The 26,135-nt window shown below is 41.0% G+C and overlaps 1 protein-coding gene across 4 annotated transcripts in view; it reads right to left on the bottom strand.

The window, feature by feature from the left end:
• TRPM7 (transient receptor potential cation channel subfamily M member 7) overlaps nt 1-26,135 on the bottom strand; it is a 133,267-nt gene that overhangs the window by 10,184 nt on the left and 96,948 nt on the right. For 3 of the 4 annotated variants that reach the window (XM_043523967.1, XM_043523964.1, XM_043523965.1), the window contains 9 exons: nt 25,367-25,404; nt 24,099-24,124; nt 23,447-23,497; nt 23,287-23,352; nt 22,335-22,618; nt 21,795-21,877; nt 21,257-21,462; nt 20,168-20,219; nt 19,965-20,071 (listed from right to left, as the gene is read on the bottom strand). In XM_043523967.1, coding sequence (XP_043379902.1) covers nt 19,965-20,071; nt 20,168-20,219; nt 21,257-21,462; nt 21,795-21,877; nt 22,335-22,618; nt 23,287-23,352; nt 23,447-23,497; nt 24,099-24,124; nt 25,367-25,404 — 913 coding nt within the window. Of the gene's footprint in view, nt 1-1,110; nt 1,243-19,964; nt 20,072-20,167; nt 20,220-21,256; nt 21,463-21,794; nt 21,878-22,334; nt 22,619-23,286; nt 23,353-23,446; nt 23,498-24,098; nt 24,125-25,366; nt 25,405-26,135 lie in introns of all 4 variants that reach the window. The other variant, XM_043523966.1, reaches the window with a different exon arrangement.

The raw sequence follows: 26,135 nt of genomic DNA, 5'->3' as shown, positions 1-26,135 counted from the left end.
AGGGGAATAATGATGTGTCCCTCCTTGAGATCTACCAAAGACTTATGTAAGAGCTAGGTATTATTACCTCTTCACAGGAGTAATTGAAAATTACTAAATGACCATTAACTCCTACCATCAACATTTATCTTTCTGTTAAAAAAAACTAGGAAATTAAATGGCAAAAAAACCTTTGTTAATGCAGCATTACAGTTGTCTGGCAATAGCTTGTGCCCTTCCAGAAGCTCAAGTTCAGCAAAACTCAAGTTGTGAAAACCAGGAAATACAGAGTTAAGATACACAACCATGTAACCTTAATTCTGTCCTCTTTGAGCAATGGCCAATACATTCATAGCACACATACTCATATTCTGCCTTTGTCCTGTACTGAAGAGGAGCTCCCTACACTCATACACTTAGCCTGCGCCACAGTAAAAACATCACCTTCCTTATTTTTACAACTCCTTCAGCCTTTTACTACCTCTTCACCCTTATGCACATGATGCCATCTAACACTTTCACTTATCCTTCATAAAACCCTCAGACCACACTCATCTCCCGCCTAAGGCCTCACAATCCCCACAACAAGACCACCCCTGTGCCCTACTAGTGACACAACCTATGCAACACAGTGCTGAAATGAGGCATACTGGATCTCTCAAGGTACACATGCACCTTTTTCCTTTGATCTCACACACAGGACTCAGGGAGGGGGCTCACATACACCACAGTTCATCTCAGATGACAATCACAGCTCTTCCACCATTCCAGCTACATTTAACACTGTGAAAGCAGATGGAGTTCATGTAGCTAATTCCCAGTGACTATTGCCAGCTCCAGGGAGGAAGAGTTAAGGTTGCTTGGGTGTGTACCTTAACTCTGTATTTCCTGGTTTTCACAAGTTTTAGATTTGCTGAATTCAATGTTCTAAAAGGGCACGAGCTATCGCCAGATAACCTTAACTCTGCAGTAACAAAGTTTTATGCCACTTAATTAAAAATATTAACCCAGCCATTCTACTATGAAAATTGACTCCTTTTGTTGCCAATTATAGTGTATGATATTAAAAGTTTCAGGACAAGCCTAGAAGGCAGAACTGAGATTTATCGGTTACTGAAGTTTTCTAATTACCTGTAAAAGATATACAATTCAGGCAGCAGTAGTGCAATCTTCCCTTCATTGCTTTACCAACCCTGACATGGAAGAACCATGTCTACGACTGAGGACAGTTTAGATTCTATATCCATTCAATCCAAGACCTGTCTATTGTGATAGTTCATAAAAGGAGTAAATTAGTTCCAATTATGTGGCTTTTTTTGTGATATGCTCATCACTTCAGTACAAACTAGATAAGGAACACCAACTCATTTTACATAAATCATCAGACTGCCATTAGGCAGTGGTAGCTTTCAGTCACTACAGACTTAGACTGGATTTGAACTGGCAAATGAAACATGAAAGACTCCATACCACTATTACTACTCCAAACTGAATCTTTGTAGAAATAGAATACTTATGAACTAAAATAACTCCACCACCTGGTTTAACATGCCGTAAGTTTTTGTGCTGATCTTATGCTACTTTTCCTGCCTTTATACCTCCCCACCACCTTTCCCAATAATTTGTTTTGTATTAGCTGGTGTACGCTACAGGTTACTTCGCTATAATTTATGTTGCTCTGGGATGTGAATAATCCACACCCTTGAGCGATGTAAGCTATACCAATTTAAGCGCTGGTGTAGACGGTGCTATGTCAGCAGGAGAGCTTCTTGCTGACACAGCTACTGCCTTTTGCGGAGGCAGGGGTTAAGAGCTCTCTCCCATCGGCTTAGAGCGTCTCCATCACAAAGCTCTACAGTGGCGCAGCTGCATCGGTGCAACTGTGCCACTGTAAGTGCTATACTGTAGATACAGCCTATGTTTATTTCCTTTTGTGTGAAATTGTTCTGCCTCAATTCTCCAGTTTAGTTCTCTAGTTTTCTATTTTTTAGATTGCCCTCAAACTTTTCAAGCCCTTGGCCACTGTGAAAAAATTATTTACATTTTTTCAGTCCCCTTTATAATTGAGAATTCCCATTCTTTTTTCTCCCCCCCCACCCCGCCTTGGAAAATTGCAAGGGGTGTTAACACCATTTCAAGACAGTTAAGGAATTTAACATTGTTTGAGACTGATAGAAAATTTTGACAGATTAAAATTTACTTGTGTTCTTTGAAGACTTATTTTGTTGGAATAAAAAATTGTTTCACAGTGATGAAATCATAGCCATGAAATTAGCTATTAGGTTGCCAGACACTTCCTTTTACATGACCCAAGCTGCAGCAGGAAGGGGAAGAAGAGAATCGGTGCCCACAGGAACACATTTATCTCCAGAGCCTGAAATGGAACCCAAGATTCCTGAGTCTCACCATTTCTCTTTGAAGGGTTAAAATCCATTGCTAATGTAATAACCTGGCATATGGATTTGTGTACAGGCCCAAAATCCAGAGTTTGGTACAGAGGTCAGAGGCCTAGCAAATAGAGATTAGCTAAGAGAAAGCAGAATAACCAAAGACAACCTTGCTTTTGCTAAAATATGCCTGGTCAGCAAAATCCCAGATGTCGGAGGCAATAATTGTGTCTTATTCAAAGTTGCAAATAGAACAAAAAAGCCCTGTTTCTGTTATGTTAGTTTCTTTTGCAGGGAGATGTTCTTCCCACACATCCAACCTTGAGTTTATGAAAGGTTCAAGCATGTCAGTATAAGATATGGCCTCCTCCCATCTCCCTTTCCCAGGGACCAATGCCTGCCTTAAAACACAAATAAGCAACTTGAAAGACAATTTTTATTGCCATATACTGTCACTGTTTCTTTGCTTTTACCCCAGATATGTATCTGCTGGACAATCAAAGGAGCTTCTTCATTTCTATGGACCCCAAATCAAAAGTCAACATACATATTTTATACTAATACATGTTATTAAAGTACTAATTAAATGCTAAATGTTAATTTGTCAACTTAAGACCATGGGCGGAGACATTATGTAATCTTTGACCATTGGCTACTGTGCTATCATGTCTTGCAGCTAAACCTATCCGGGGGTGTGAAACTGCCTACCCCGTCCTTTCCCCCGCCCATGGAAAATCCATATATTCCATTGTAATCAACTGATTAACAGTGTCTCTGAGCCTAATAAGCAAGGTGACACTCCGTCAACGCTGTATGTAATAAACTCCTGTGCTTGAGCTCTACACGGTGTGGATTTATGTCTTTCAGTTTGGGGGCTCGTCTGGGATACAGGCTTGTGAGCTAATTGAGGAGCTAAGACTGAAATCCAAGAAGGAGGTGAGTATGTTTACTTTACCACCTCATTAGGCCAGGGATAGAAGTCTCTCATCCCCTTTCAGACACATCTTGTTTCCACTTTTTATATTTAAGTGTGAAGGAACCTAGACACGTGTAGTCCAAGCAGAGGGGTTAAATAAGGGTACCAATTGGGAGGGAAGACAAGTTCAAGAGGGTCATGTACAGTTTAAACTAAGGGGCGTTACGGGGGACTTGAATAAACCACCAGCAAGCGATTTGCCGTGAGTTAAGCCCAGGACTGGCTGGGTACGCAAGCGGTAGGCAGTGCAAACTTGTGGTCCCATTTCCTCATTGCACATAACATTGCAAGTCCTAGGGGAGTGCCCCCTCCCCAACATGTGACGTACATGCTTCTGAATCGCACAAAGTCTCCAACCAATAAGGCCGGCAGCTGTGTGTAACGTAAGACCGCACGGTAGTTAAAAAGAGGGGGGAGACGTCCTCATAAAAGGCTGTGGAGATTGAGGCCATAGCATAAAAAGGAGAAAAGGTAAATCCCCATCAAGGCTGACAGGCTGTAGAGATTAAGACTATGGCATTTAGAGGGGAAAACGAAAGTTCCCAAAAACAAGGTCAGCAGCCGGGGCGAGTAAAAGCCCATGGCATCAAAGGGAGAGGCAATAATCAGCCCTCGAGAGTATTTAAAATAAAAACATGTCAAAACTCGGCAGACAGCAGCTAAAAAAAACAAACTACTCTGCAACCGGACCAGAGACAAATCTGGTTATCTGGTAAAATAATCAGAAAGGTGACAAAACAGACAAGGCAGTAATAGTGTTATTACATATACTCAACTTAAAAGAAAAGGAAACTGCAACTTTAAAATCTAAGAATCAGGCTCGAAAGAATAAAAGCTTGTGCTTTAAACCTATAATTGTCAGGAAATTGGAAAAGATCCCAAAACAAAAGAACTACATTCACCATGCCTGGGACACACGCCCAGAGCAGGAGTGGGAGAGCCCACTCCGGGCACTTGTCAGCAAAGGGCACCACTAATTAACTATCTGTAGAAAAAACTCAGCAGCACAAGGCAAAGGGGAGGAATCAAAACCCCCTCAATACATTTCTTTGAGTGAAAGGCCGAATTTGGGCACCCGCAGAGACAAAGGGAAGTCACAAGAATTAATTGCCCCAGGGAGCTCCAATCAAAATGCTGTTAAGGAGGTTCAGAAATGTTAATGCAGAGGGTGAACGAGTAAGTGGACTCAGAACAAAAACAACTGAAATCTACTGTCCTTTCACCCCCCAGGAAAAACAGGCATTACTATCTGATTTACCCGAACTCAAAACAAAATAACAAGAACACTGAGTTCTGGGACAAGCTGAATGGCCTGGCTAAAATACACAGCCTCCATAGGAAGAATGTTCACATCCTGGTCAAGTGTAAATGCCCCAGAGATGCGTGGAACAACTTAGAAAATAGATGGAAGACGGGGCACTGGGCTGAAGATCATAACCCCAACCCTGCTGGAGGGGATCAGGCTAAAGAACCAGCAAAAATTCCAAACCCAGAGGCAGGCACTGTAACAGAATTCAGAAATGCACTATCTGCTGTTCTAGGAGCCCAGACCACTAACTGAGGGGCTCTGCAATCAGTAGTTCAGCAGAAGGGGGAGTCTGCTATGTCTTATGCTAAAAAAAAAAAAAAAATAGAATGCATTTCGAGCTTATTCAGGTCTGGAGAATATAACATCCCGAAACCATAATGTATTCCTCCAAATCCTAAAGGAAGGGCTCTCTGCAGACCACCAAGCGGTCCTGGCATTAGGCATCTCAGTGGGAGAGATACTCAGCAGTAATGAAATGGGCCACAGAAGTAAAAAACAGAAAAAAGAGGAAGGTAGCAACAACCACCCCCCTCTAAGGAAATTACAGCAGTTCATGCAATCAGAACCACCACCTGCTTCACGTGCAATAAGCCTGGATATCTGGCACATAATTATAACAATAAAAATAAAATCAAAACATGCAGTAATTGTTAAAAAAAAAAAAAAAAGCAGCTACATAAAAAAACTGCTTCCTCTCCAGGGGCGGGGGGGGGGAAGGCCAGTGGCCAAACAAACAAAATAAAACTAATACAACTAGTACCCAAAAACAAAAACAAAAAATTAAACAAATCCAGGAGTTACTCAAACTCCTGGCTAGCAAATAGGTATTAGTGGCCTCTGTGGCTAAAACCGAAGGCAACCCCAGAATGTTTTTTAACGCATGAGTGGGGGCCCGACCGTGCAACATGTTAATAAACACTGGAGTCTCGGTATCAATAACCAGCCAAAATCTCCCCCTCACCAGTCGAACCATATAAATTAAAAAGGGAAAAAGGGAAAAATTAAAAGCAATCCTAAGCCAACCAGTAAAAAATAAAATTTAAAGATATAGTCACAGTCAGTCAAATCTGGGTTTGCCCCGAGCAGGGAGACACAATTTGCGGCATAGATCTCCTTAAGGAACTCGGGGGAGTAATCAACCCCAGAGCTAGCTGCATTGAATGGGCTGGAGGGTCCAAACAGAAGGAATTATCTCAAAATATAGCCATAATTGCCAGTAGTAAAGCAATAATACCAGAGTCGGGGGGGGGGGGGGGGGGGGGGGGGGGAGAGGGGGGAAGGGCGGGAAGTCCAGTAAAAACACCATGTTCCCGTCACCCTGAAGTGTAGGCAACAGATAAACAAGATTGTGAGCTAGTAAACATGAAGCCTGTATCTGTAAAAGAACCAACTCAAAGCCCATAGGCAGTACCCAATTAAACCAGAAGCCTTAGAGGCAGTTAAAATTATAGTCACTAATTTGGAATCTAAAGGGGTAATTAAAAAAACCATCTCCACAACTAACTCCCCAATTTGGCCCATCCGGAAGCCAGACAGGACCTGAAGGTTAACTATAGACTACACCCACTTTAACCGGGTGACTCCAAAGGCATATCCAATTGTGGCAAGTCCTGCCACTATCCTTAATTTGCTAAAACCAGGACACTCAGTATTCTCAGTCCTGAATATAGCTAATGGATTTTGGAGTATTCCCCTTGCAAAAGAGAGACAGAAAAAATTTGCATTTACAGTGGGAGACCAGCAGTACACTTGGATCCAAGTACCCCAGGGGTTCCATAATTCTCCCTCTACCTTCCACAGGGCAATGGCAGAAGTAATATCACAAATGCCTTTGGAAGGGGATACTGTAATATTGCAGTATGTCAATAACTTGCTGATTGCCAGTTCAAATGAAAAGGACCATTTAAAAACTCTAAACAAACTGTTTATATATCTTCGCAAGGCAAAATTTAAATTAAGCGTGAAGAAAGCTCAATTGCAACAGCAGCAGGTTTTATATCTAGGGCATAACATATCACAGGGAGAAAAAGCACTCACAGTAGACAGAAAGCAAGCGATTCAAAAGTTAAAAAAACCACAGACAGTTAAGGAAGTCCGGAAGGTGCTAGGACTCCTCTATTTCTATAGAACATATATTTCAAACTACTCAAAAATAATGGAACCAATTCAAAGCCTCACTAGAGAAGAAAAGCCTGCAAATGAGTTAGTAATATAGGGCACAGAACAAAAGGAGACATTTATAAAATTAAAACAGGCTTTAGCCTCCACCCCCAGCCTGGGCTTACCCAATATGGGAAAGCCATTCCACCTTTACTGCAGCCATAGCAAAACTCAATACTCAGCTGTATTAACACAACTTCAGGGAAATAAGCAGCGTCCAGTAGCATACTTATCTACCTTAAGACCCCCTGTACCCCAGGGATTACCGGAGTGCGTAGCAGCTCTGAATTGCGCTACGTGGGCGGTAAAAGCTTGTAAATCATACACTGTCACGGAGAAATTAATGCTACATACACCCCATACACTTATTGATCTCCTTAATACCGGACGGCTAAAATCTGTAACAGATGCATGCAAGAGTCAGTGGGAATCAACATTGTGCTTGCAAAACCCCAACTTCTCTATAGTAAAAAACAAAGAAATAAATGTAGCTAAATGTCTAAACATTAAAAAAAAAAGGTACACAAATGTCTTATAAATAAAAAAAAAATGTTGGGGAAAGTTAAAAAAGAGCCATTAAAGAATCCAAATATAATTCTATATGTAAATAAATGAAGAAAGTATAAAAATGGAGTGCCACACACCAAATGGGCAGTGATACTCAGTAATGGGACAGTAATAGCGTCAGGTCAAATGGAAGGATCAAAGTCAGCACAAGAAGTGGAGCTAATAGCCCTCACTGAAGCTTTGAGAGTGGGGGAAGGCAAGAAGCTCACTGAATACACAGACAGAAAATATGCATTCAAAGTAGTACATAACTTACATAGACGTGTGGTCACGCAAAAATTTTATAACAATTGGCAAGCCAATTAATAATATAAAGGCAGTTCAAAGACTAACAGAAGCTGCCAAACTACCATCAGAACTGGCAGTACTAAAAAAGCACATAATAAAATCTCAAGTAAAAAACAAAAAGGAAATTACTGGTCAGATAAGTGGGCCAAAAAATTGCACAAGCAAGTCCTATTAAAGTTTGTGCAGCTATAGTGCCAAAAAAGGAAGTAAATTTTAAAAAGCTATATGCAACCATAAGCCCCACTCAAAAAAAGTAAATTAAAAAAAACTAGGCTGTAAGTATAAACATCAGGTCTGGTATGGGACAGGGTGGGAGGAGCTGGTAGCCCAGAAGTGCATACGGGCTCTGCTGCTCTATGCCATCCATTCTCCAGCTCATCTAAAGTGAAGACAAATAAGAGCCACCATAAAACACTGGTGGTGGCCATCTATAAAAAAAAAATAAAATGCTTTATTATTTTAAATTAGCATTTATCAATACGAACAATATTTCCCACAAGTGTCTCCACAGGTAAACAAGAGAAGGTGGAGGAGGAAGGACTGAAGGGTGACCAGGACAACCAGAGTGACCATGGGGAGGCTCCTGCTGTCCCTGTGGTGCATGGGGAAGGACGCAAGTAGTGTGCCAATTATACTGACATGGTACTAAAATAAAAGGCACTCGAGGAGAGTTGTTGGAGAGCAGAACAAATTCTGGCCATCACCATACAGCGAATTGTAACCGATCTCCTTGATGGCCGGGTCCACCCAGCCCTTATGGAAGTGGTGGGACCCTATCTCCCCAGTACCCCTCTGTGGGCATGGGAAAACAGAGAATCAATGAGAGTCCAAAGACCGGTTTGGACAGGTCACAGTATACTCTTTCACCTTCTGGTGCCTCTAGGCATCCCTCATTTACAGCAAGCCAGGATGGTGACCTCCCTGCCAGTATGGAGGAGGGGTCATGTTATTAAGATAGAAGGCGTTGCATACTCCGAGGTCGCTGGGAGAGCATTGTATCCTAGTGAATGTTGCACCCACTCTAATAAGGAAATTCTGTGTACATGCCCATATAATATTCTAACGAATCTGTCTAGGTTCAAAGTGGCCATCATTGAGAAACTGGCGCACACGGAGCTGGTCCAAATGAACGGTACCTACTGGTGTATAACTGCCCAGAACCACTCCATCAAGCTAAATAAAAAGCCCTGCCCCTCGAGGCATCCCTCCGTGTGCATGACGGTTCCCCAAAGGGCAACCCTGACTATTGAAGGAACGCGGCTCCACCATACTCCGCCAGTAATGGGTAACCTAACATGGGATCTGGAATGACACTATGGCAGTAAGTATCTAGAGGAGGGTCTACAGGCCCTGCAGGCAAAGATGTAGGAGTTGGTGGCCAATGCCCAGAGGCATATTGGGGAAGGAGATACACCCTGATAGGGAAAACCATGGACCAGGCCGATGTGAAGTACTCAAAGGCACGGAACCAGGCAGTAAAGGTTAAAGCAATAATCATGGGCAATGCCATCTCAGGTAATAAGGTCCCCGGGAATGAATCTGGGTGCTATTTTGTCAAGTTATGTGGGAAGTGTCTATCCTAACATTCCTGATGGTATTGGTGCTTTACCAGCGACCCCAAAATAGACTAGGTACATTAAAATTGGTACATTTGACCTGGCGGGTTAGGGAACCCTAGGGTCAAGAGGAGGGACTGAAGGGTTAAAATCCATTGCTAATGTAATTACCTGGCATATGGATTTGTGTACAGGCGCAAAATCCAGAGTTTGGTAAAGAGATCAGAGGCCTAGCAAATAGAGATTAGCTAAGAGAAAGCAGAATAACCAAAGACAACCTTGCTTTTGCTAAAATATGCCTGGTCAGCAAAATCCCAGATGTCGGAGGCAATAATTGTGTCTTATTCAAAGTTGCAAATAGAACAAAAAAGCCCGGTTTCTGTTGTGTTAGTTTCTTCTGCAGGGAGATGTTCTTCCCACACATCCAACCTTGAGTTTATGAAAGGTTCAAGCATGTCAGTATAAGATATGGCCTCCTCCCACCTCCCTTTCCCAGGGACCAATGCCTGCCTTAAAACACAAATAAGCAACTTGAAAGACAATCTTTATTGCCATATACTGTCACTGTTTCTTTGCTTTTACCCCTAGATATGTATCTGCTGGACAATCAAAGGAGCTTCTTCATTCCTATGGACCCCAAATCAAAAGTCAACATACATATTTTATACTAATACATGTTATTAAAGTACTAATTAAATGCTAAATGTTAATTTGTCAATTTAAGACCATGGGCGGAGACATTATGTAATCTTTGACCAATGGCTACTGTGCTATCATGTCTTCAGCTAAACCTATCTGGGGGTGTGGGACTGCCTACCCCGTCACTTTCCCCCACCCATGGAAAATCTATATATTCCATTGTAATCAATTGAGTGACAGTGTCTCTGAGCCTAATAAGCAAGGTGACACTCCGTCAGCGCTGTATGTAATAAACTCCTGTGCTTGACCTCTACACAGTGTGGATTTATGTACTTCACTCTGCCATTAGCAAATATCTGTGAAGCCCACTGGCAAACTGTGTGTTTTATCCTCCTACTGCTCATTCACACAGAAGATGGCAATGTGCTACTGTGATCAGTTATTCTATTAATTCCAGTGGCAGAAGTCTATGCAGTGGATCTAAAGTTTCCAATCCTGCTGATGAACCATGTTGGTGTCAATATGATGCCACATGGAGAGAATGGTTACTTATTCTACAGTAAATGTGTTTCTTTGAGATGTTGCAGTCAATATGGATCTCCCTGTAAGTCCCCAAACACTTCTTGTGTGAAAGATCGTTTTTTGAATAGAAGTGTGCACGGGGGGCATGTGTGCCCCGTGTCTCCTCATGCTCCTGTACAAGGGCATAAAGGATGGGTCAGCCATGACTCTGCCTCAGTTCTTTCATAATTCAAAGCCTGGGGTAGCACGGGACTACAAAAAGCATAGATGGAGGGCAGGTCATGGGATCCATGCTGATTCTTTGAGTGTGTGTCAGTGTAGGAGACCGACAAGCAGCATCTCTTCAGAATGGTGGGAATGAGAAGTTTCAGCTGCATCAGCTGAATAATGATTGTAGGACTTGTATCTCAAATTTAGCATCAGATCTGGCAGCTAAATCTAATGAATAATGCTTGAAAAAGGTCAGCTGGTTACTCCACAACACCACCTTGCAGATTTCAGAATGTGACACATTTCTGAGGGAGGCAGAGGATTTTGCTTGAGCTCTAGTGGAGTGAGCCTTGCCAACTGTTAACACAGCAAGATATATTGCATTATCCATTTCAATGTTCTCTGAGAGATGGCTTGACCTTTAGGAATGCCCAGCCATGGCTATAAAATAGATAGGGTAACAGTCTGCTTTATTACATTGATCACACCAAATCATTCAAAGTCTTGGATACATCTAGTGTGTGATTTCTTTTCTCCCAGTCCAGAGTGTGACTTCATGAAGAAGATAGGCAAGCTAATCCACTTGGTTTAGATTAAATTCTGACACTATCTTCCAAGTGAACTATAGGTGAGGTCCACCATGTTCCTACTGAATGTAATATAGAGAGGCTCAGCCATAGGTGCCTGAAACTCACTCTGTTGGCTGAAGTAATAGCCACTAGAAAGCCTGTCTTCAGAGTAAATGATGCTGGGAGCAGTCCAACAGAGGTTTGAATGGAGGTTCCATTAGTTTCAGGAGGACCAAATTGAGGTCCCAGGCAGGAGTAGGTTCTCTGACTGGTGGGTAAACATGCAATAGTCCTTTGAGAAACTTTGATATTATGGGGAGCAAAGACTGAACATGACTGTTCCGGCAGATGGCAAGCTGAGACTGTTGTGAGGCAGACCTTAAGAGAGCTGAACAAGGGGCCAGCCCGTTTTAAGTGCAATAAGTAGTTGAGAATCTGTGGTATCTAGGCCTGGACCAGATCCAGACCATGTTGGGATACCCTTTTCAAGAACCGCTTGCATTTAGATTAAGTCATTCTTCTGGAAGATGTTTTCCTGCTCTGTACTAAGATTTCCTGGACCTGCAGTGAGCAATCTGTGTCCATGTTAATCAGCCACCCAAATAGCCACATAGGTGCAGCAAATTCATTTCTGGATAGAGTATCTGACTATGGTATTGTGAGATCAGGTCTGGGTAGTCTGAGAGTTGGATTGGAGGCTGGGTGCACATTTGTAGTAGGTCTGTCAACCAGAACTGTCTCAGCCAATACACAGCTACAAGAATGATCATGATTCTGTCTCCTTTGATTTTGGAAATGACCCTGAGGAATCTGTGAAAAGGTACATACAAGGCCTTGAGTCCACTGGAAGAAGGCAGGCACCAGTAACAACCTAGACTCAGAACTGCTCTGGATCAAAAGCTCTTGCACTTGGTATTGACATTGGTAATCAACAGGCCTATTACTAATATCCTCCAATGTAGGAATATTTGCTTTACGATGGATTTCTGCAACGACCCCTTGTGAGTGGTGACTGTTTGCTCAGGAAATCTGCTAAGGTTGTCGATGACCTTTGGGAGGTGAAGGACCATCAGGATTATCCCATGTTGGTGGCACAATGTCCATTAGTTTGATGGCTTCTAGGCAGAGGGTAGATGCACGTGCACTTCCTTGTCTGTTCATGTAGTGCATTGTGGAGGTGTTTGTCAGGATCTGCACTGAAGAGTTTTGAAGAACTGGTAGGAAGGCCATGCAGGCTAGACTGATGGCTCTGAGTTCCAGGGCCTAGATGTGAAGACCCATGTCCTCTGGGGACAAAGTCTCTTGCATCTGTAGGTGGTCCAGGTGGACTCCCCAGCCTGCTCCTGATGTGTTCGTTATTAAGGTCTTTGTAATGGAGGGGCTAGAGAACAGTACCCTTCCACACACACTTCCAGGTTTCTTTCACCAGCTCAGTATTGTGACATGAGACCACCACTTTCTTGTTTATCTGGTGTCTTGTTGGAGAACAAACTGAATTGGAATGGTTGCAGGTAAAATCTGGCAAGAAGTGTCACATACGTGCACACAAACATATGGCCTGGCAGCTCCAGACACATCCATACCGTCATAGTCAAGCTCAAGTCTATCCCACACACTAGCAACTGCATCAACAGGAACCTGTCTTTGGGAAGAACACTCTTGCTGAACGGGAGTCAATCAGGGCTCTGAACTCTATCATCTGTGATGGGATGAGACACTATTTTTTGTACTTCACTAGGAAGCCTAATTGGGAGAATAGGGAAAGAGTGAATTTTAGGTGTGCTGCAGCCTCCTGCTGGGATCTACTCTGATTAAACAATTGTCCAGGTAATGGTAAAAATGAATGCCTTTAAAAAAAATTTTAAAAAAAGTGTTCAGCTACCAACGCTAGGCATTTTGTGAAGATTCTGTGTGCCATGGAAAGTCCAGATGTCAGTACTTTGTATTGGCAATAGCTGGGTCCTACTATGAATCCTAGGTACTCCCTGTGGGCCAGATGGATGGCTGTGTGGAAATATGAATCCTGCAAGCTGAGAGCCACAAGTCAATCTTGAGCCTGCAGATATGGGATGATGGAGGCAAGCATTACCATCCTGAATCTGAGGAAATATATATATATTTGTTCAGTCTCCTCAGGTCTAGGATAGGAGAACCACCCCTTTCTTCTTTGGGATAAGGAATCATGGGGAGTGGAAGCATTTTCCCCATGTACTCCCACAGTACAATTTCTACAGCTTCCAGATGAAGAGGTCATTTCTGTTTGTAACAGGCTCTCATGGATAGGGTTCCTAAGAAGGGTTGATGAAGGGGAGCATGTAGGGAGTAGTAAATTAAAGGTAGCCTTGAGTGGTCATGTCTAATGCCCATTTGTTGGCTGTCCTCGCAACCCAGGCTCAGTGGAACATGGCAAGGTGTTCCTGAAAATAGGTGTAGGCTTCTGATAGGCTTAGTTGCTGATATTTTGGCTATCACCTGAGGAATAAGATGGCATCCACTGCCTTCCAGGGATTGATTTATAAGACTTCCTGTAGAGACAGACAGACAGACCTGTGTAAATTCCTGGGTATCTTAATATAGTCCCTTGAGTCCTTGAGGGAATCGAACACTTCATCTGTTTTCTGGCTGAAGAGCTCCATTCCCTTGAAAGGCAGGTCTTCTATTGTGGCCTGTACTTGACATGGTATGCCTGTTGCCTGGAGCCAAGAGACTTGTCTCATAGCCGTGGCCATGGCCTTTGATCTTTTGGCCATATCAGAAGCATCCATGGCTGATTGCAGTGATGTTCTCAAATCATGTGCCCCTCCTTGATGATACCTTCCCTTCCATCCCGCAGGATTTTTGAAAGGAAGAGTGATGTTGTCCCACATGGGGTAATTGTATTTGGAAAACAGTGCTTGGTAGACCACCAAACAAAGCAGCACTGAGAATGATAAATATGAGTTTTGCCCATACAGATCTAATTTTTAGGGTCCTTATCCTTAGGATTGCCTTAAGTGGACTTCAGTTGCTCTTGTGCTGCAAAGACAACCAAAAAACCCTGGGTTTGGGGGATTCAATCTTTCTGCAGCACCAGATATTTTTTTCTCTGCCTGTTTGAGGAAGGAAGAGTGGCCAGGGTCTGTCTGCCTTAGTCCTTTGGATAATCCAGCAATGCTTTCATTTTTAGGGGGAGCGATTCTGGCCTGTGTTGTCATGCTCAGGACATCAAAGAGCTTATGAGACTTTTCCTGAATAAATACAATATTAATGTTCAGGATCTCAGCAATTTGGGACAGGAAGTCCTGGAACATTTTAAAGTGGTCTATTGCTGGAACATGTGCTGGTGTTACTGCCTTGCCCAGTGATAAGGAGGATTCCCTGGAAAGAGACTGGAGTTGTCCCTCTATTGACTCCTGTTTCTGTCAGCCCACATCCAGTTCCAGCGCAAGTGGTCTTGCCAGTGAAGCTGCATGATCTTTTTTCCCCTAGACATGTGGGATGATGATCTGCTCCTCCATACATGGGAGAATGGTCTCAAGTAAGGTCTATATGGCCATAGTAGCATGCCATATGTGTATTAACCGAGTTAAGGCTGGCCAGCCCAGTGACACTCCCACACTGATACTCAATGCTGGCAACAAGTAGTATTTTAGTGATAATGAGGAGCAAAGTATCTCCTCAAGGAAGGGCGGATATCCATTCACCTTTTTGGTACTGGGAACATCGCTAAGGGTGATATGGATGCCTCTACAACATATCTGAGTTTCTTGCTCAGCTCAGTCTGTAATGAGTCTATTGTTCTGCCCAAATGCCTAGGGGCTTTGTGTTTTGAGGAGTGATGCCTCAAGTCCGTCCTGCACTCTTGGACCTATGCTTATGTTTGGACTGACTACATAAACTGGTGTCCCCTTTATGGGGGAGGCGGGGAAAACAGTGCTGGCTTTATTGTCTGTGGGTGGGGCAGTCTGCACAGGAGCTGGAATTATCTGCATCAGGTCTATGGTGCCAAGGTAATCAGTGCTGGACTGCTGACATTAAAGGGACTGGTGCTGAGGTTACTGACACCAACTTCTTGGGCATTGGTGACTTTGCGGACGTTAAGGTGATCAGCATTGATGGTGCTAACTCTGCTCACGTACTCATCACCTTCTTTCCACTGCCTGATTCTGGAGTATGAAGAGAGCTTGAGGGATTACCGGTCAATACTCATTTATCTGGTGTTGCTCTAGTCATAACTATCACCTTTGGGTCTTAAGTGATCCACATGGATCACTAAATATATGTAGTCTGAGCCTAACATACCTGAACATGTGGGTACTGGCACAGAAGAACTTGCACACAAAGCACTTATCCAGGATATGGCTCCCTCCTAGATAGCAGAAGCATTGGTTGTGCCCATCCTTTATAGGGATCAGTCCATTGCAGGATGGGCAGGATTTGAACTCAGAGTTTGGACTGCCATGCAGTGTGGTGGTTGGCACAAAGCGCCTCACCTCACTATATCAAGAGGGGGGGAGGATATAGGGGGGCAGGAGGAAGTTTGACAACCCTCTTGCAATCTATTTTCTTATTTTTAGAATGGTCCTTATACGTGAACTGTGAAGAGAAGATATCACCAGGGATCCTAGTTTTCTGTGATTAAAAAAACTGAAATTCTCTGATTAAAAAAAACATATAAAGATCCTTATTTTTCCGTGATTAAAATGAAATGCTGAACCTGAGTTTCCCTAGCCATTATATATAGCTATCACTTGAACACAACGTTTTATTGATATATTTACAATTTTAAACAAGTTCAAAGCCTGCCAGTGCCAATCATAATAATAAAATAAAATTAATAAAATAACGCAGTCACAGTGAAGCTTCTTTACTGTTGTTGATGTCCATGCTGTTTCAGCCTCGTTTTCATTTCTTTTCATTCACTTTATGTTTAGTGCTTTCCATGTGTTCTACAATTGTCTGCCTTCAAATGTAAGCTACAGCCTTGCTGCATACAGTACAAAACAGCACATTACCATCAACTTGAAATTTGTCCTTGCCAAACTCAGTGACAGTCTTTAGAGGTGATTTTTAAAATTTTCAGCATCTTTTCATAACTTTAATTACTCACTTCTAGAGGCTGAAGTGAAATTTGAGATGCATTAAAACACGAACCCCTATACACCATTGAGTAACCTCTATACTCCAATCAATTGTTTCCAGTGTATGTTTAGCTATGTACATTTAAAGCACATTCAAAAATCAGCCACAAGAGGAGGAGGTTGCGCACACTGAATAAGTAACACTGGTACTTTCACTAAAATTTAGTTAAGAGTTAAGGCTAAGATTTGGCCACAGAGGTCGTGGATGTCACAGAATCCGTGACTTCTGTGACTTCAGCCTGCAGTTGTCAGAAGCTGCAGGGTCCCCTGCCAGCCGTGGGGGCTGGGAGCTGCGGGGTACATAAGAACGGCCAGACTGGATCAGACGAAAGGTCCATCTAGCCCCAGAGGGAATGAACAGAACAGATAATCATCAAGCGATCCATCCCATCGCCCATTCCCAGCTTCTGGCAAACAGAGGCTAGGGACACCATCCCTGTCCATCCTGGCTAATAGCCATTGATGGACCTATCCTCCATGAACTTATCTAGTTCTTTTTTGAACCCTATTATAGTCTTGGCTTTCACAACACCCTCTGGCAAGGAGTTCCACAGGTTGACTGTGCATTGTGTGAAAAAATACTTCCTTTTGTTTGTTTTAAATCTGCTGCCTATTAATTTCACCCCTAGTTCTTGTGTTATGAGAAGGAGTAAATAACACTTCCTTATTTACTTTCTCCACACCAGCCATGATTTCATAAACCTCTATCATATCTCCCTTTAGCTGTCTCTTTTCCAAGCTGAAAAGTCCCAGTCTTATTAATCTCGCCTCATATGGCAGCTGTTCCATACCCCTAATAATTTTTGTTGCCCTTTTCTGAACGTTTTCCAATTCCAATATATCTTTTTTAAGATGGGGCAACCACATTGCACGCAGTATTCAAGATGTGGGCATATCGTGGATTTATATAGAGGCAATATATGATATTTTCTGTCTTATTATCTACCCCTTTCTTAATGAGTCCCAACATTCTGTTCACTTTTTTGAGCTGCCGCACATTGAGTGGATGTTTTCAGACAACTATCCACAATGACTCTAAGATCTCTTTCTTGAGTGGTAACAGCTAATTTAGACCCCATCATTTTATACATATAGTTGGGATTATGTTTTCCAGTGTGTATTACTTTGCATTTATCAACACTGAATTTCATCTGCCATTTTATTGCCCAGTCACCCAGTTTTGAGAGATCCTTTTGTAGTTCTTCGCAGTCTGCTTGGGACTTAACTATCTTGAGCAGTTTTGTATCATCTGCAAATTTTGCCACCTCACTGTTTACCCCTTTTCCCAGATCATTTATGAATATGTTGAATAGGACTGGTCCCAGTACAGACCCTGGGGGACACAACTATTTACCTCTCTCCATTCTGAAAACTGACCGTTTATTCCTACCCTTTGTTTCCTAGCTTTTAACCAGTTACCAATCCATAAAAGCACCTTCCCTGTTATCTCATGACAGCTTACCTTGCTTAAGAGCCTTTGGTGAGAGAACTTTTCAAAGGCTTTCTGAAACATCTAAGTACACTATATCCACTGTATCCCCCTTGTCCACAGGCTTGTTGACCCCCGCAAAGTATTCTAGTAGATTGGCGAGGCATGATTTCCCTTTACAAAAAACATGTTGACTCTTCCCCAACAAATTATGTTCATCTATATGTCTGACAGTTTTGTTCTTTGCTATAGTTTCAACCAACCAGTTTGCCTGGTACTGAAGTCAGGCTTACTGGCCTGCAATTTCTGGGATCAACTCTGGAGCCCTTTTTAAAAATTGGCATCACATTAGCTATCCTCCAGTCATTTGGAATAGAAGCTAATTTAAATGATAGGTTACAGACTACAGTTAGTAGCTCTACAATTTCACATTTGAGTTCCTTCAGAATACCATCTGGTCCTGGTGACTTATTACTATTTAGTTTATCAATTTGTTCCAAAACCTCCTTTAATGACACCTCAATCTGGGACAGTTCCTCAGATTTGTCACCTAAAAAGGATGGCTCAGGTTTGGGAATCTCCCTCACATCTTCAGCCATGAAGACCGATGCAAAGAATTCACTTAGTTTCTCTGCAATGACCTTATTGTCCTTGAGTGCTCCTTTAGCATTTCAATCGTCCAGTGGCCCCACTGGTTGTTTAGCCGGCTTCCTGCTTCTGATGTAATTAAAATTTTTTTTTGCTATTACTTTTTGAGTCTTTGGCTAGCTGTTGTTCAAATTCTTTCTTGGCCTTCCTAATTATATTTTTACAATTCATTTGCCAGAGTTTATGCTCCTTTCTATTTTCCTCACTAGGATTTAACTTCCACTTTTTAAAGGATGCTTTTCTGCCTCTCAATGCTTCTTTTACTTTGTTGTTTAGCCACTTTTTTGGTTCTCTTACTATGTTTTTTAATTTGGGGTATACATTCAAGTTGAGCCTCTATTTTGGTGTCTTTAAAAAGTATCCATGCAGCTTGCAAGGATTTCACTTTTTCCCCTCGGAGCTCCAAGCCACCACGGGCACCAGGGTACCCCGCAGCTCCTGGCCGCCATGAGCGCTAGGGTACCTCGCAGTTCCCGGCCGCTGTGGGAACCCCCAGACCTCCCAGCCGCTGCTGATAGCAGGAGAACCCCATAGCCCTCAGCCACTGAAGGAACCCCCCAGGCCTCCACGGGCATTGGGGGAACCCCTCGAGCTCCTGACCGCCTGGCTGCCACAAGTGGGGTAAGCCCGACCGCTGCGAGCGCCCAGAGCCGTGGGCGGCAGGGGTACCACACAGCTTGCAGCCCCAGCAGGGGACCCCCAGCTGCTGCAGGCAGCTCCAAGCCCCTTGTGCAGCTGCCCCGCTTCAGGCGGTGTGAGGACCCGCAGATCCCGATTTTGTCAGGGATATTTTTAGTAAAAGTCACAGGTCACGGGTTCCCTAAATATTTTCTTTTTGCCTGTTACCTGTCCGTGACTTTTACTAAAAATATCCGTGACAAAGTCTTAGCCTTATTAATAGTTAACGTGTTTTTATTTTTAAAAAAAATATAAAAACTAAAAGATTCTCTGTAAAAAGGCAAATTCCATATTTTCTGCATTTTTCTATGGCAAAAGGATTTCTAGGATCTCTGATCATCAACAAATAGCTTGAAAAAGAACTGGTTTAGGGTCTCTGAAGAGAGTAGTGGGTTGGACATTTATTGTGTTCCATCTCACTGCCATGGGTGGCAAGAGGTAACTGAGGGACAGCCAAGACTGCCTCAGCCTTTATGCCCTTGTATGGGAGCTTAAGGAGCCCTGGACACTGCTGTTCAAAAAAATTCACTCTTGTGCTCATGAGGTGCATTCACACCTACATTGTGATCCATGCACTGACACATGCTTGAAGAATTTTTTTTTTTTAAACCTAGGAAATAAAACACAAATCTACATTACAAGAAGAAAAGGAGTACTTGTGGCACCTTAGAGACTAACCAATTTATCTGCTCAAATAAATTGGTTAGTCTCTAAGGTGCCACAAGTACTCCTTTTTTTTTTGCGAATACAGACCAACACGGCTGCTACTCTGAAACCTACATTACAAGATTACTATGGTGAAATTATAGAATTAACGTTACTATTTCCATATTCTTTAATTCTTTAAATTGTCAACTTGTGACATAGCTACACACAATTTACTGAATAGTAAGGGTAAAAAAAGAAGAAAAAAAAAACCTCACATACCAGGAAGTTTAAGTTTCCTGCAGCAAGAATTGCAGTGGTGCTTAGCTCTGAAATTTTTGATTGCATCTTCTCCTAAATTGGCTGGACCAAACACCATATCATATGACCTTTAAAATAAAGCACACAAGCATGGTATGTATTTGTCCAAGTCAAACATTAAATACAGGTTATTTTTTTTTTATAACAAAACACATTAATCTTACCTTTTTTCTCCAGCTTTTATCACAGAGGGATCTGTCAAATTTTCACCCACACCTTTACACAAAATATAAGAGTTAAAATGGATACAGTATACGAATAGATTAACACTGTAAACCAGAATCCCTCAGTAGTAAGGATTTCCAAATTTATCACCAAGAACGTAAATCAAGATAGAAAGTCAAAATTTATGGGACGATATTCACTCCTGTACAGATGGCTCCCACCTAAGCTCTATGCACCACTTAAATTCCATTCAAGCCCTATTTTGAAAGCTTAAGTGGTTCCTGAACAGCATGCAAGGTGAATTTTGTCCAGAGTGAATAAGATTCCTACATCTTAGCTATGAGTGTTTCCATATCTGATGAACACTTGAGGATAAATTAAGATAGTACAGATATGGACTGAAAAAGCCAACACATAAATGTTAGTATTTTTTATTGTATACACCCTAAGAACATAAATAAGAATTCAACTTTTTTCCTAAGTGTTTCCTACAGCATTGTAATGGCATGTCAACTAAGCCCACTGCTCATTCAAGTAAAGTAGACCAAAATTATTATGTAATGCTATGAACACTATATGAACACTATTCACAATAATTCATAGAATATCAGGGTTGGAAGGGACCTCAGGAGGTCATCTAGTCCAACCCCCTGCGCAAAGCAGGACCAATCCCCAACTAAATCATTCCAGCCAGGGCTTTGTCAAGCCTGGCCTTAAAAATATCTAAGGAAGGAGATTCCATCACCTGCCTAGGTAATGCATTCCAGTGTTTCACCACCCTCCTAGTGAAAAAGTTTTTCCTAATATCCAACCTAAACCTCCCCCACTGCAACCTGAGACCATTACTCTTTGTTCTGCTACCACTGAGAACAGTCTAGATCCATCCTCTTTGGAACCCCCTTTCAGGTAGTTGAAAGCAGCTATCAAATCCCCTCTCACTCTTCTCTTCCGCAGACTAAACAATCCCAGTTCCCTCAGCCTCTCCTCATAAGTCATGTGTTCCAGTCCCCTAATTCATTAAGGTGCTACTGTAAAGAAAATTTAAACCTACCTTGCCCCTAATCCCAATTTCAAAATAAGTATATTACCTTGCAGGTCAAGTACCAGCAACTCCCCTCTTGTATATTCATAAGTCCAGTGGCTGAATGCTAGCATGACCTCTTCTAGCATGTTAGTTGGAATTATTTCATCACCGTTGTTATTATTGTATTTTCTAAATTCTCCAGTCATGCACTCCTCAACTGCAAACCACTGTCCAGCTGAGTGGCAATATAATAGGAAAACTTCCAGGAACCTTATAAAGAATATATTTCATAAATATTACCAAAACAAATAAGATAAGGCAATTATGCAGTTGCTGAGTGATAAATATTTTGGTTTGACAAACTTATTTTTAAATCTGGCTAGGTTATAAAATATGAGTTAAGCCTAGTCCTTGTTAAGTACCAACAGGAAATATTCTTCCCCAAGTTGGTGGCTGAAGGTTTGCATGCTGACACTTCTTAAATAGTGTTTTTGCAAGATGTACTGAATCCCAGGACGCACTTTTTTCGAATGGTAATATGCATAAAAGTATACTTCGCTAGTAGAAAGTGTGCAGTGTCATGAATAATTTAACACATTTACCTTGGAGAATATGGAATGGATTTAGGCTTCATTTGATTGAAAGCAAACGTGAGTTTCTGTGCTGCCCTCTGCTGTTGAATTTCCTACAATTGAAAATCCATACTTCAGTACTGCATTAAATAATGTAGGGGAAAATTTGGGGAATAAAATAGCAGCAAGAAGGTTAACATCAATCCTTTTACTCCCTATCAGAAGTGGCGTACAACTACACAACTGTTTTAATTCTGTTCAAGAGATTGAACTATTTAACACAAAATAAAAATCTATTGAACAAGAAATGTTTAAATTGGCCTTTGGTTTGTGTTAAGGTGACCAGATAGCAAGTATAAAAAAATTGGGATGGGGGTGGGAGGTAATAGGTGTCTATATAAGAAAAAGCCCCCCAAATTGTGACTGTCCCTATAAAATCGGGACATCTGATCACCCTAGATTGTGTAGAACATTAGAAGCATCAAAACTTTGCTGTATACTAGTTACTGAAAATTTATTTTTAATATTTTTGCCTGTCAATGTCTAATAATTGTCAAGAATAAAACTTACTCTCAAACAGAGGTGTAACACTGTGTCCTCTTTGTAAATGCTTGACCAAGTATTCACAACTTCAGGAAGAAAAGATTTGATGATATAAAGATGTCCTGATTTCAGAATATCATATTCTGACCACGTGCATGCTACTTTAACAGCTCGACGTAATCCACCTCCCATCTCCTCTTTACTTAAAAATTCAATTTTAGCACAGAGTCCTAGCTGTGACCAGGAAGACATGCTGTTGTTCAAGATGCTGGGAGAACTTTCTTCAAGGCGATACACAGTGACTGGCTCACCTGTAACATCACAGTACAATAGTACACTTCTTTTCAGAGTTCATGACAAACAAGGCTGCAAATATTTAAATATGCTTTAGACATGGATAAATCAAGATGTTAAATTTCTAATGCAACTGGGAGCTCGTAACAGATTGGAAGAACCCTCTCTAATCTCTTTCTGAAACCAGCAGGGGACCATGATGTTTTTGCTTCTCTCATTGGAAGTATTAATCACACAGTTTAAATTGAGCAAAGCATGCCTAGTTACCACAATGATGGAAACCTTATGAAATAAGCATAACAAGCAGAAAAAAGTGTCAGTTTGAAGAGCTTTTCCATACAATTTACATCATGTTTTTCAGAGAAGTTTTATTACTCTGAAGACTACTGGAATTAAGTCATACAGTTTCCTTTAAGCCAACAAGCTGCATTAGTAAAGATGTGATGACATAACTGAAGTCTGCATTTTGGGAGTGTCTTGTGAGATACTGATACTAGACCTCTATTTATTGTCCTGTAATCTCTTTTTGAGATGCTGCCAAAATGGTTGATCAAGTTTGGTCTGCCCATTCCGTATTTAAAAAATTGCTCAATTATTTTTAAGTTTGCCAGAGTTCTTAACGAACCAACATTAAATCCTCATTCTGACCTCCCTTCCATCCAGTAACAAAGATTAAGCTTCTTACCTCTTGGAGGCACAGGAGTGAATGGAATGCTTTGTGATAATCTCATCAAGTTATTTCTTTCCACAGCTGTAGAGAAAGGTTATAGAAATCATGAACTCTCAGACCTAATAAAAAGAAATGTGAATTTTTAAACTTAAACTATTAGTTTTATGATACTGACCTGAGTAGTAGTAAGTGGTGTCCATGATCGGCTTGAAAGGAGAAGCAATACCTACAAAAGTCAAGAAAAAGAGACGAGACACTGTATACTGCACGAGCATGTGTCTTAAATCCTCATACAGTACATGCAAAGAGTGCATTACTTCTACTTTTTGCTTCCTATGTTCTCAAAGTGAATACTGAGCTAAAAAAGAAAGTTACTTTGCAAATCTCAGATATTACATTTAGTTCTTGAATATCTGATAAATTATGAAGCCTGTATGTGCAATATGAATGATTTTTTAAACCTTATGACACTTATGGATTGTATTAGGCATGTATGTCTACGACTGAGGATAACTATTTAACACTCACTTTTATGCTTTCAAAAATGCAAAAGAGCACACATTCCACAAGCAGAAAAAAAAAGAATTAGTTCTCTCGCTAATTGCTGCTTTCAAAATCCATAACTTACATTTTTTTTCTAGCACTCTAAAATAAAAGAGTCACGTTCTGTTTGGTTTTCACCTTCATTCATTTCCATATCCTATCATCTTGTAATTCATTTCTGCTACCAAATATTAAATATATTCTCATATTAGAAAATGCAGTACATGTGTTTTGTATGTTGAAAATGTTTGTCCGCTTGTTTGCATTAAGACAAAAAAGCTTACCATTCAAGGCATCTTCTTCCGACGGCCTGTAAAAGAGAGAAAGAGTGTGACACACAAAAGTATTGGATGTTACTTGTAAAATAGCCACTTTTTTTATTCTTTATGATTTTCATACAGCAGGCTGGAGTCACTTTGTGGAGCTTGCAGTATTGTTTTACTACTTTATTCTACTTTTCAAGGACAGTAGCAAGTTTCTTAATTATTAAAACACACACACCCACCCCTGATTAGGTATTTATGTGTTGTCAAAGCATTACTATAAACTCTTCATGTATGACAGCATATCACCTTTTCATTACAAGAGTCAAATCCCACAGAGGTATTGAATTGAAAACTACCTGTTCACAGTTTCTATTTCAATTATCAGATTATTAAACCTATGGCTTTATTAAACAGTTAACTAAATGGGATGAATTACTAATGAATATACTAACTGAGTAGTTTCAGGGGAGGATTCACAATAAAAGGTAGGTTAAGGATCCAGGAAGCTAAAAATACAGTTAAAAAACACATATTCACTAACTAGTGCTAGCGTCAAATTAGACCATGTATGCAGTGTAGTTGTAGCCCTTTCAGTCCCAGGGTATTAGAGAGAGACAGAGATGTGACTCGAAAGCTTGCCTCTCTCACCAATAGAAGTTGGTCCAATAAAAGATGTTACCTCACCATCCAGTCTCTCTAAATAAATGGTGCACATTCTACCCTCAGACGTATGTGTGGCTCCATTAACTTAAATGGAACTTGTCAATACGTTTCAATGAATAAAATTAGTCATTTATTAGGGAAAAATACCACAGGCCAGATCTTTTATTTAACTAACATGAATAGCAGTCATTCAAATGAAACAAATCATGCTTGTAAACAGTTTAATGAAAACATAATTTACTCGCTTTTTCACTTTATTGCGTTTAATTATTGCTCATTGAGTTGAAAGTAGCTGTTCTCCAGTGGCATATAAAAAAATTAAAAGGGCATTAATGCAAGACTATTGTAAGACTTGATCCACTGCAAAATAGTTGACTATTTGCAATATGGTGTTTCAGTTCTCCCTTTGATTTTTAAAATGCCTACCATTTTCTAGTTTTTAGAGATTACACTTCAGAGATTTATGCTCTCATATTTATTTTTTAAGTCAACTAGAATATTTCAGAGCCACTGCCATAGTAACTTAAATGTCAAAATTAAAAACCAAAGCCCTAAAGAAAGATAACAGTGCATCAGAAAATATTTGGACAATTCTACCACTACTGATTAGAAAACTTACTTACATTTGATTGCTACTTGAAGGTCTACCTTGTAACCAATCCTTTAAATCAAAAAGAAAAAAAGACAAGTATTTTTCCCCCAATACTAAAAGCAGAATGAGTTTACTTAACCTCTTTGTATAGTCTATGTTAAGATATGAAAATAAAGGTACTACTGGCAGTATTTCTCAGGACTTTATTGATAAAGTAGTTGAAGTGAAAGATTCAAATATAGTGGAAGGATATCATAACATACTGCAAGGATAATATATTAAGATATACAAGAACAAATAACTGATTACAACAATAGAAAAGGTGACTATATCCATCATGGTTATTTAGTGGATTATTTAAACCCTTTTACTTCTAAGTGAGAACATTCTTTATAAAAACAGTGAAGCAGCACAAGTTAATGCTTATCCTCACAGAACTGTACCAATAATCTTCACTAATCCTTATCCTTCCTCCCACTCAAAACAGGACCTCTGCTGTTTCCTCCTGAACCTACTGGAGAACACCCTAAACTGAGCATTACTCTTTCCATGTAGCCCATCTATTTTTTTCCTCTCTGCACATCACCTTGTTTCAGCTTCATACTGATTTCCTTTAGACCTAACAGTCATATGTTCCCAGCATTCCCATGATGATTTTTGACCCGACTGTTGAGTATCAGTAGGGAATCTAGTTCTGCAGGGAGCATGTGTCAAGAGATTGGGGCAATGATGGATACAGTCAGATCTGGATTCCTTTTCTTTCGCTGTCTAGTAAAAGCCCTCTTTGAAATCCTGCACTG

This window comes from Chelonia mydas, chromosome 10, assembly GCF_015237465.2.
Source record: "Chelonia mydas isolate rCheMyd1 chromosome 10, rCheMyd1.pri.v2, whole genome shotgun sequence".
NCBI lineage: Eukaryota > Metazoa > Chordata > Testudines > Cheloniidae > Chelonia > Chelonia mydas.
The sequence above is the reverse complement of the archived record's forward strand: the minus strand, read 5'-3'. Positions and strand labels throughout refer to the sequence as shown.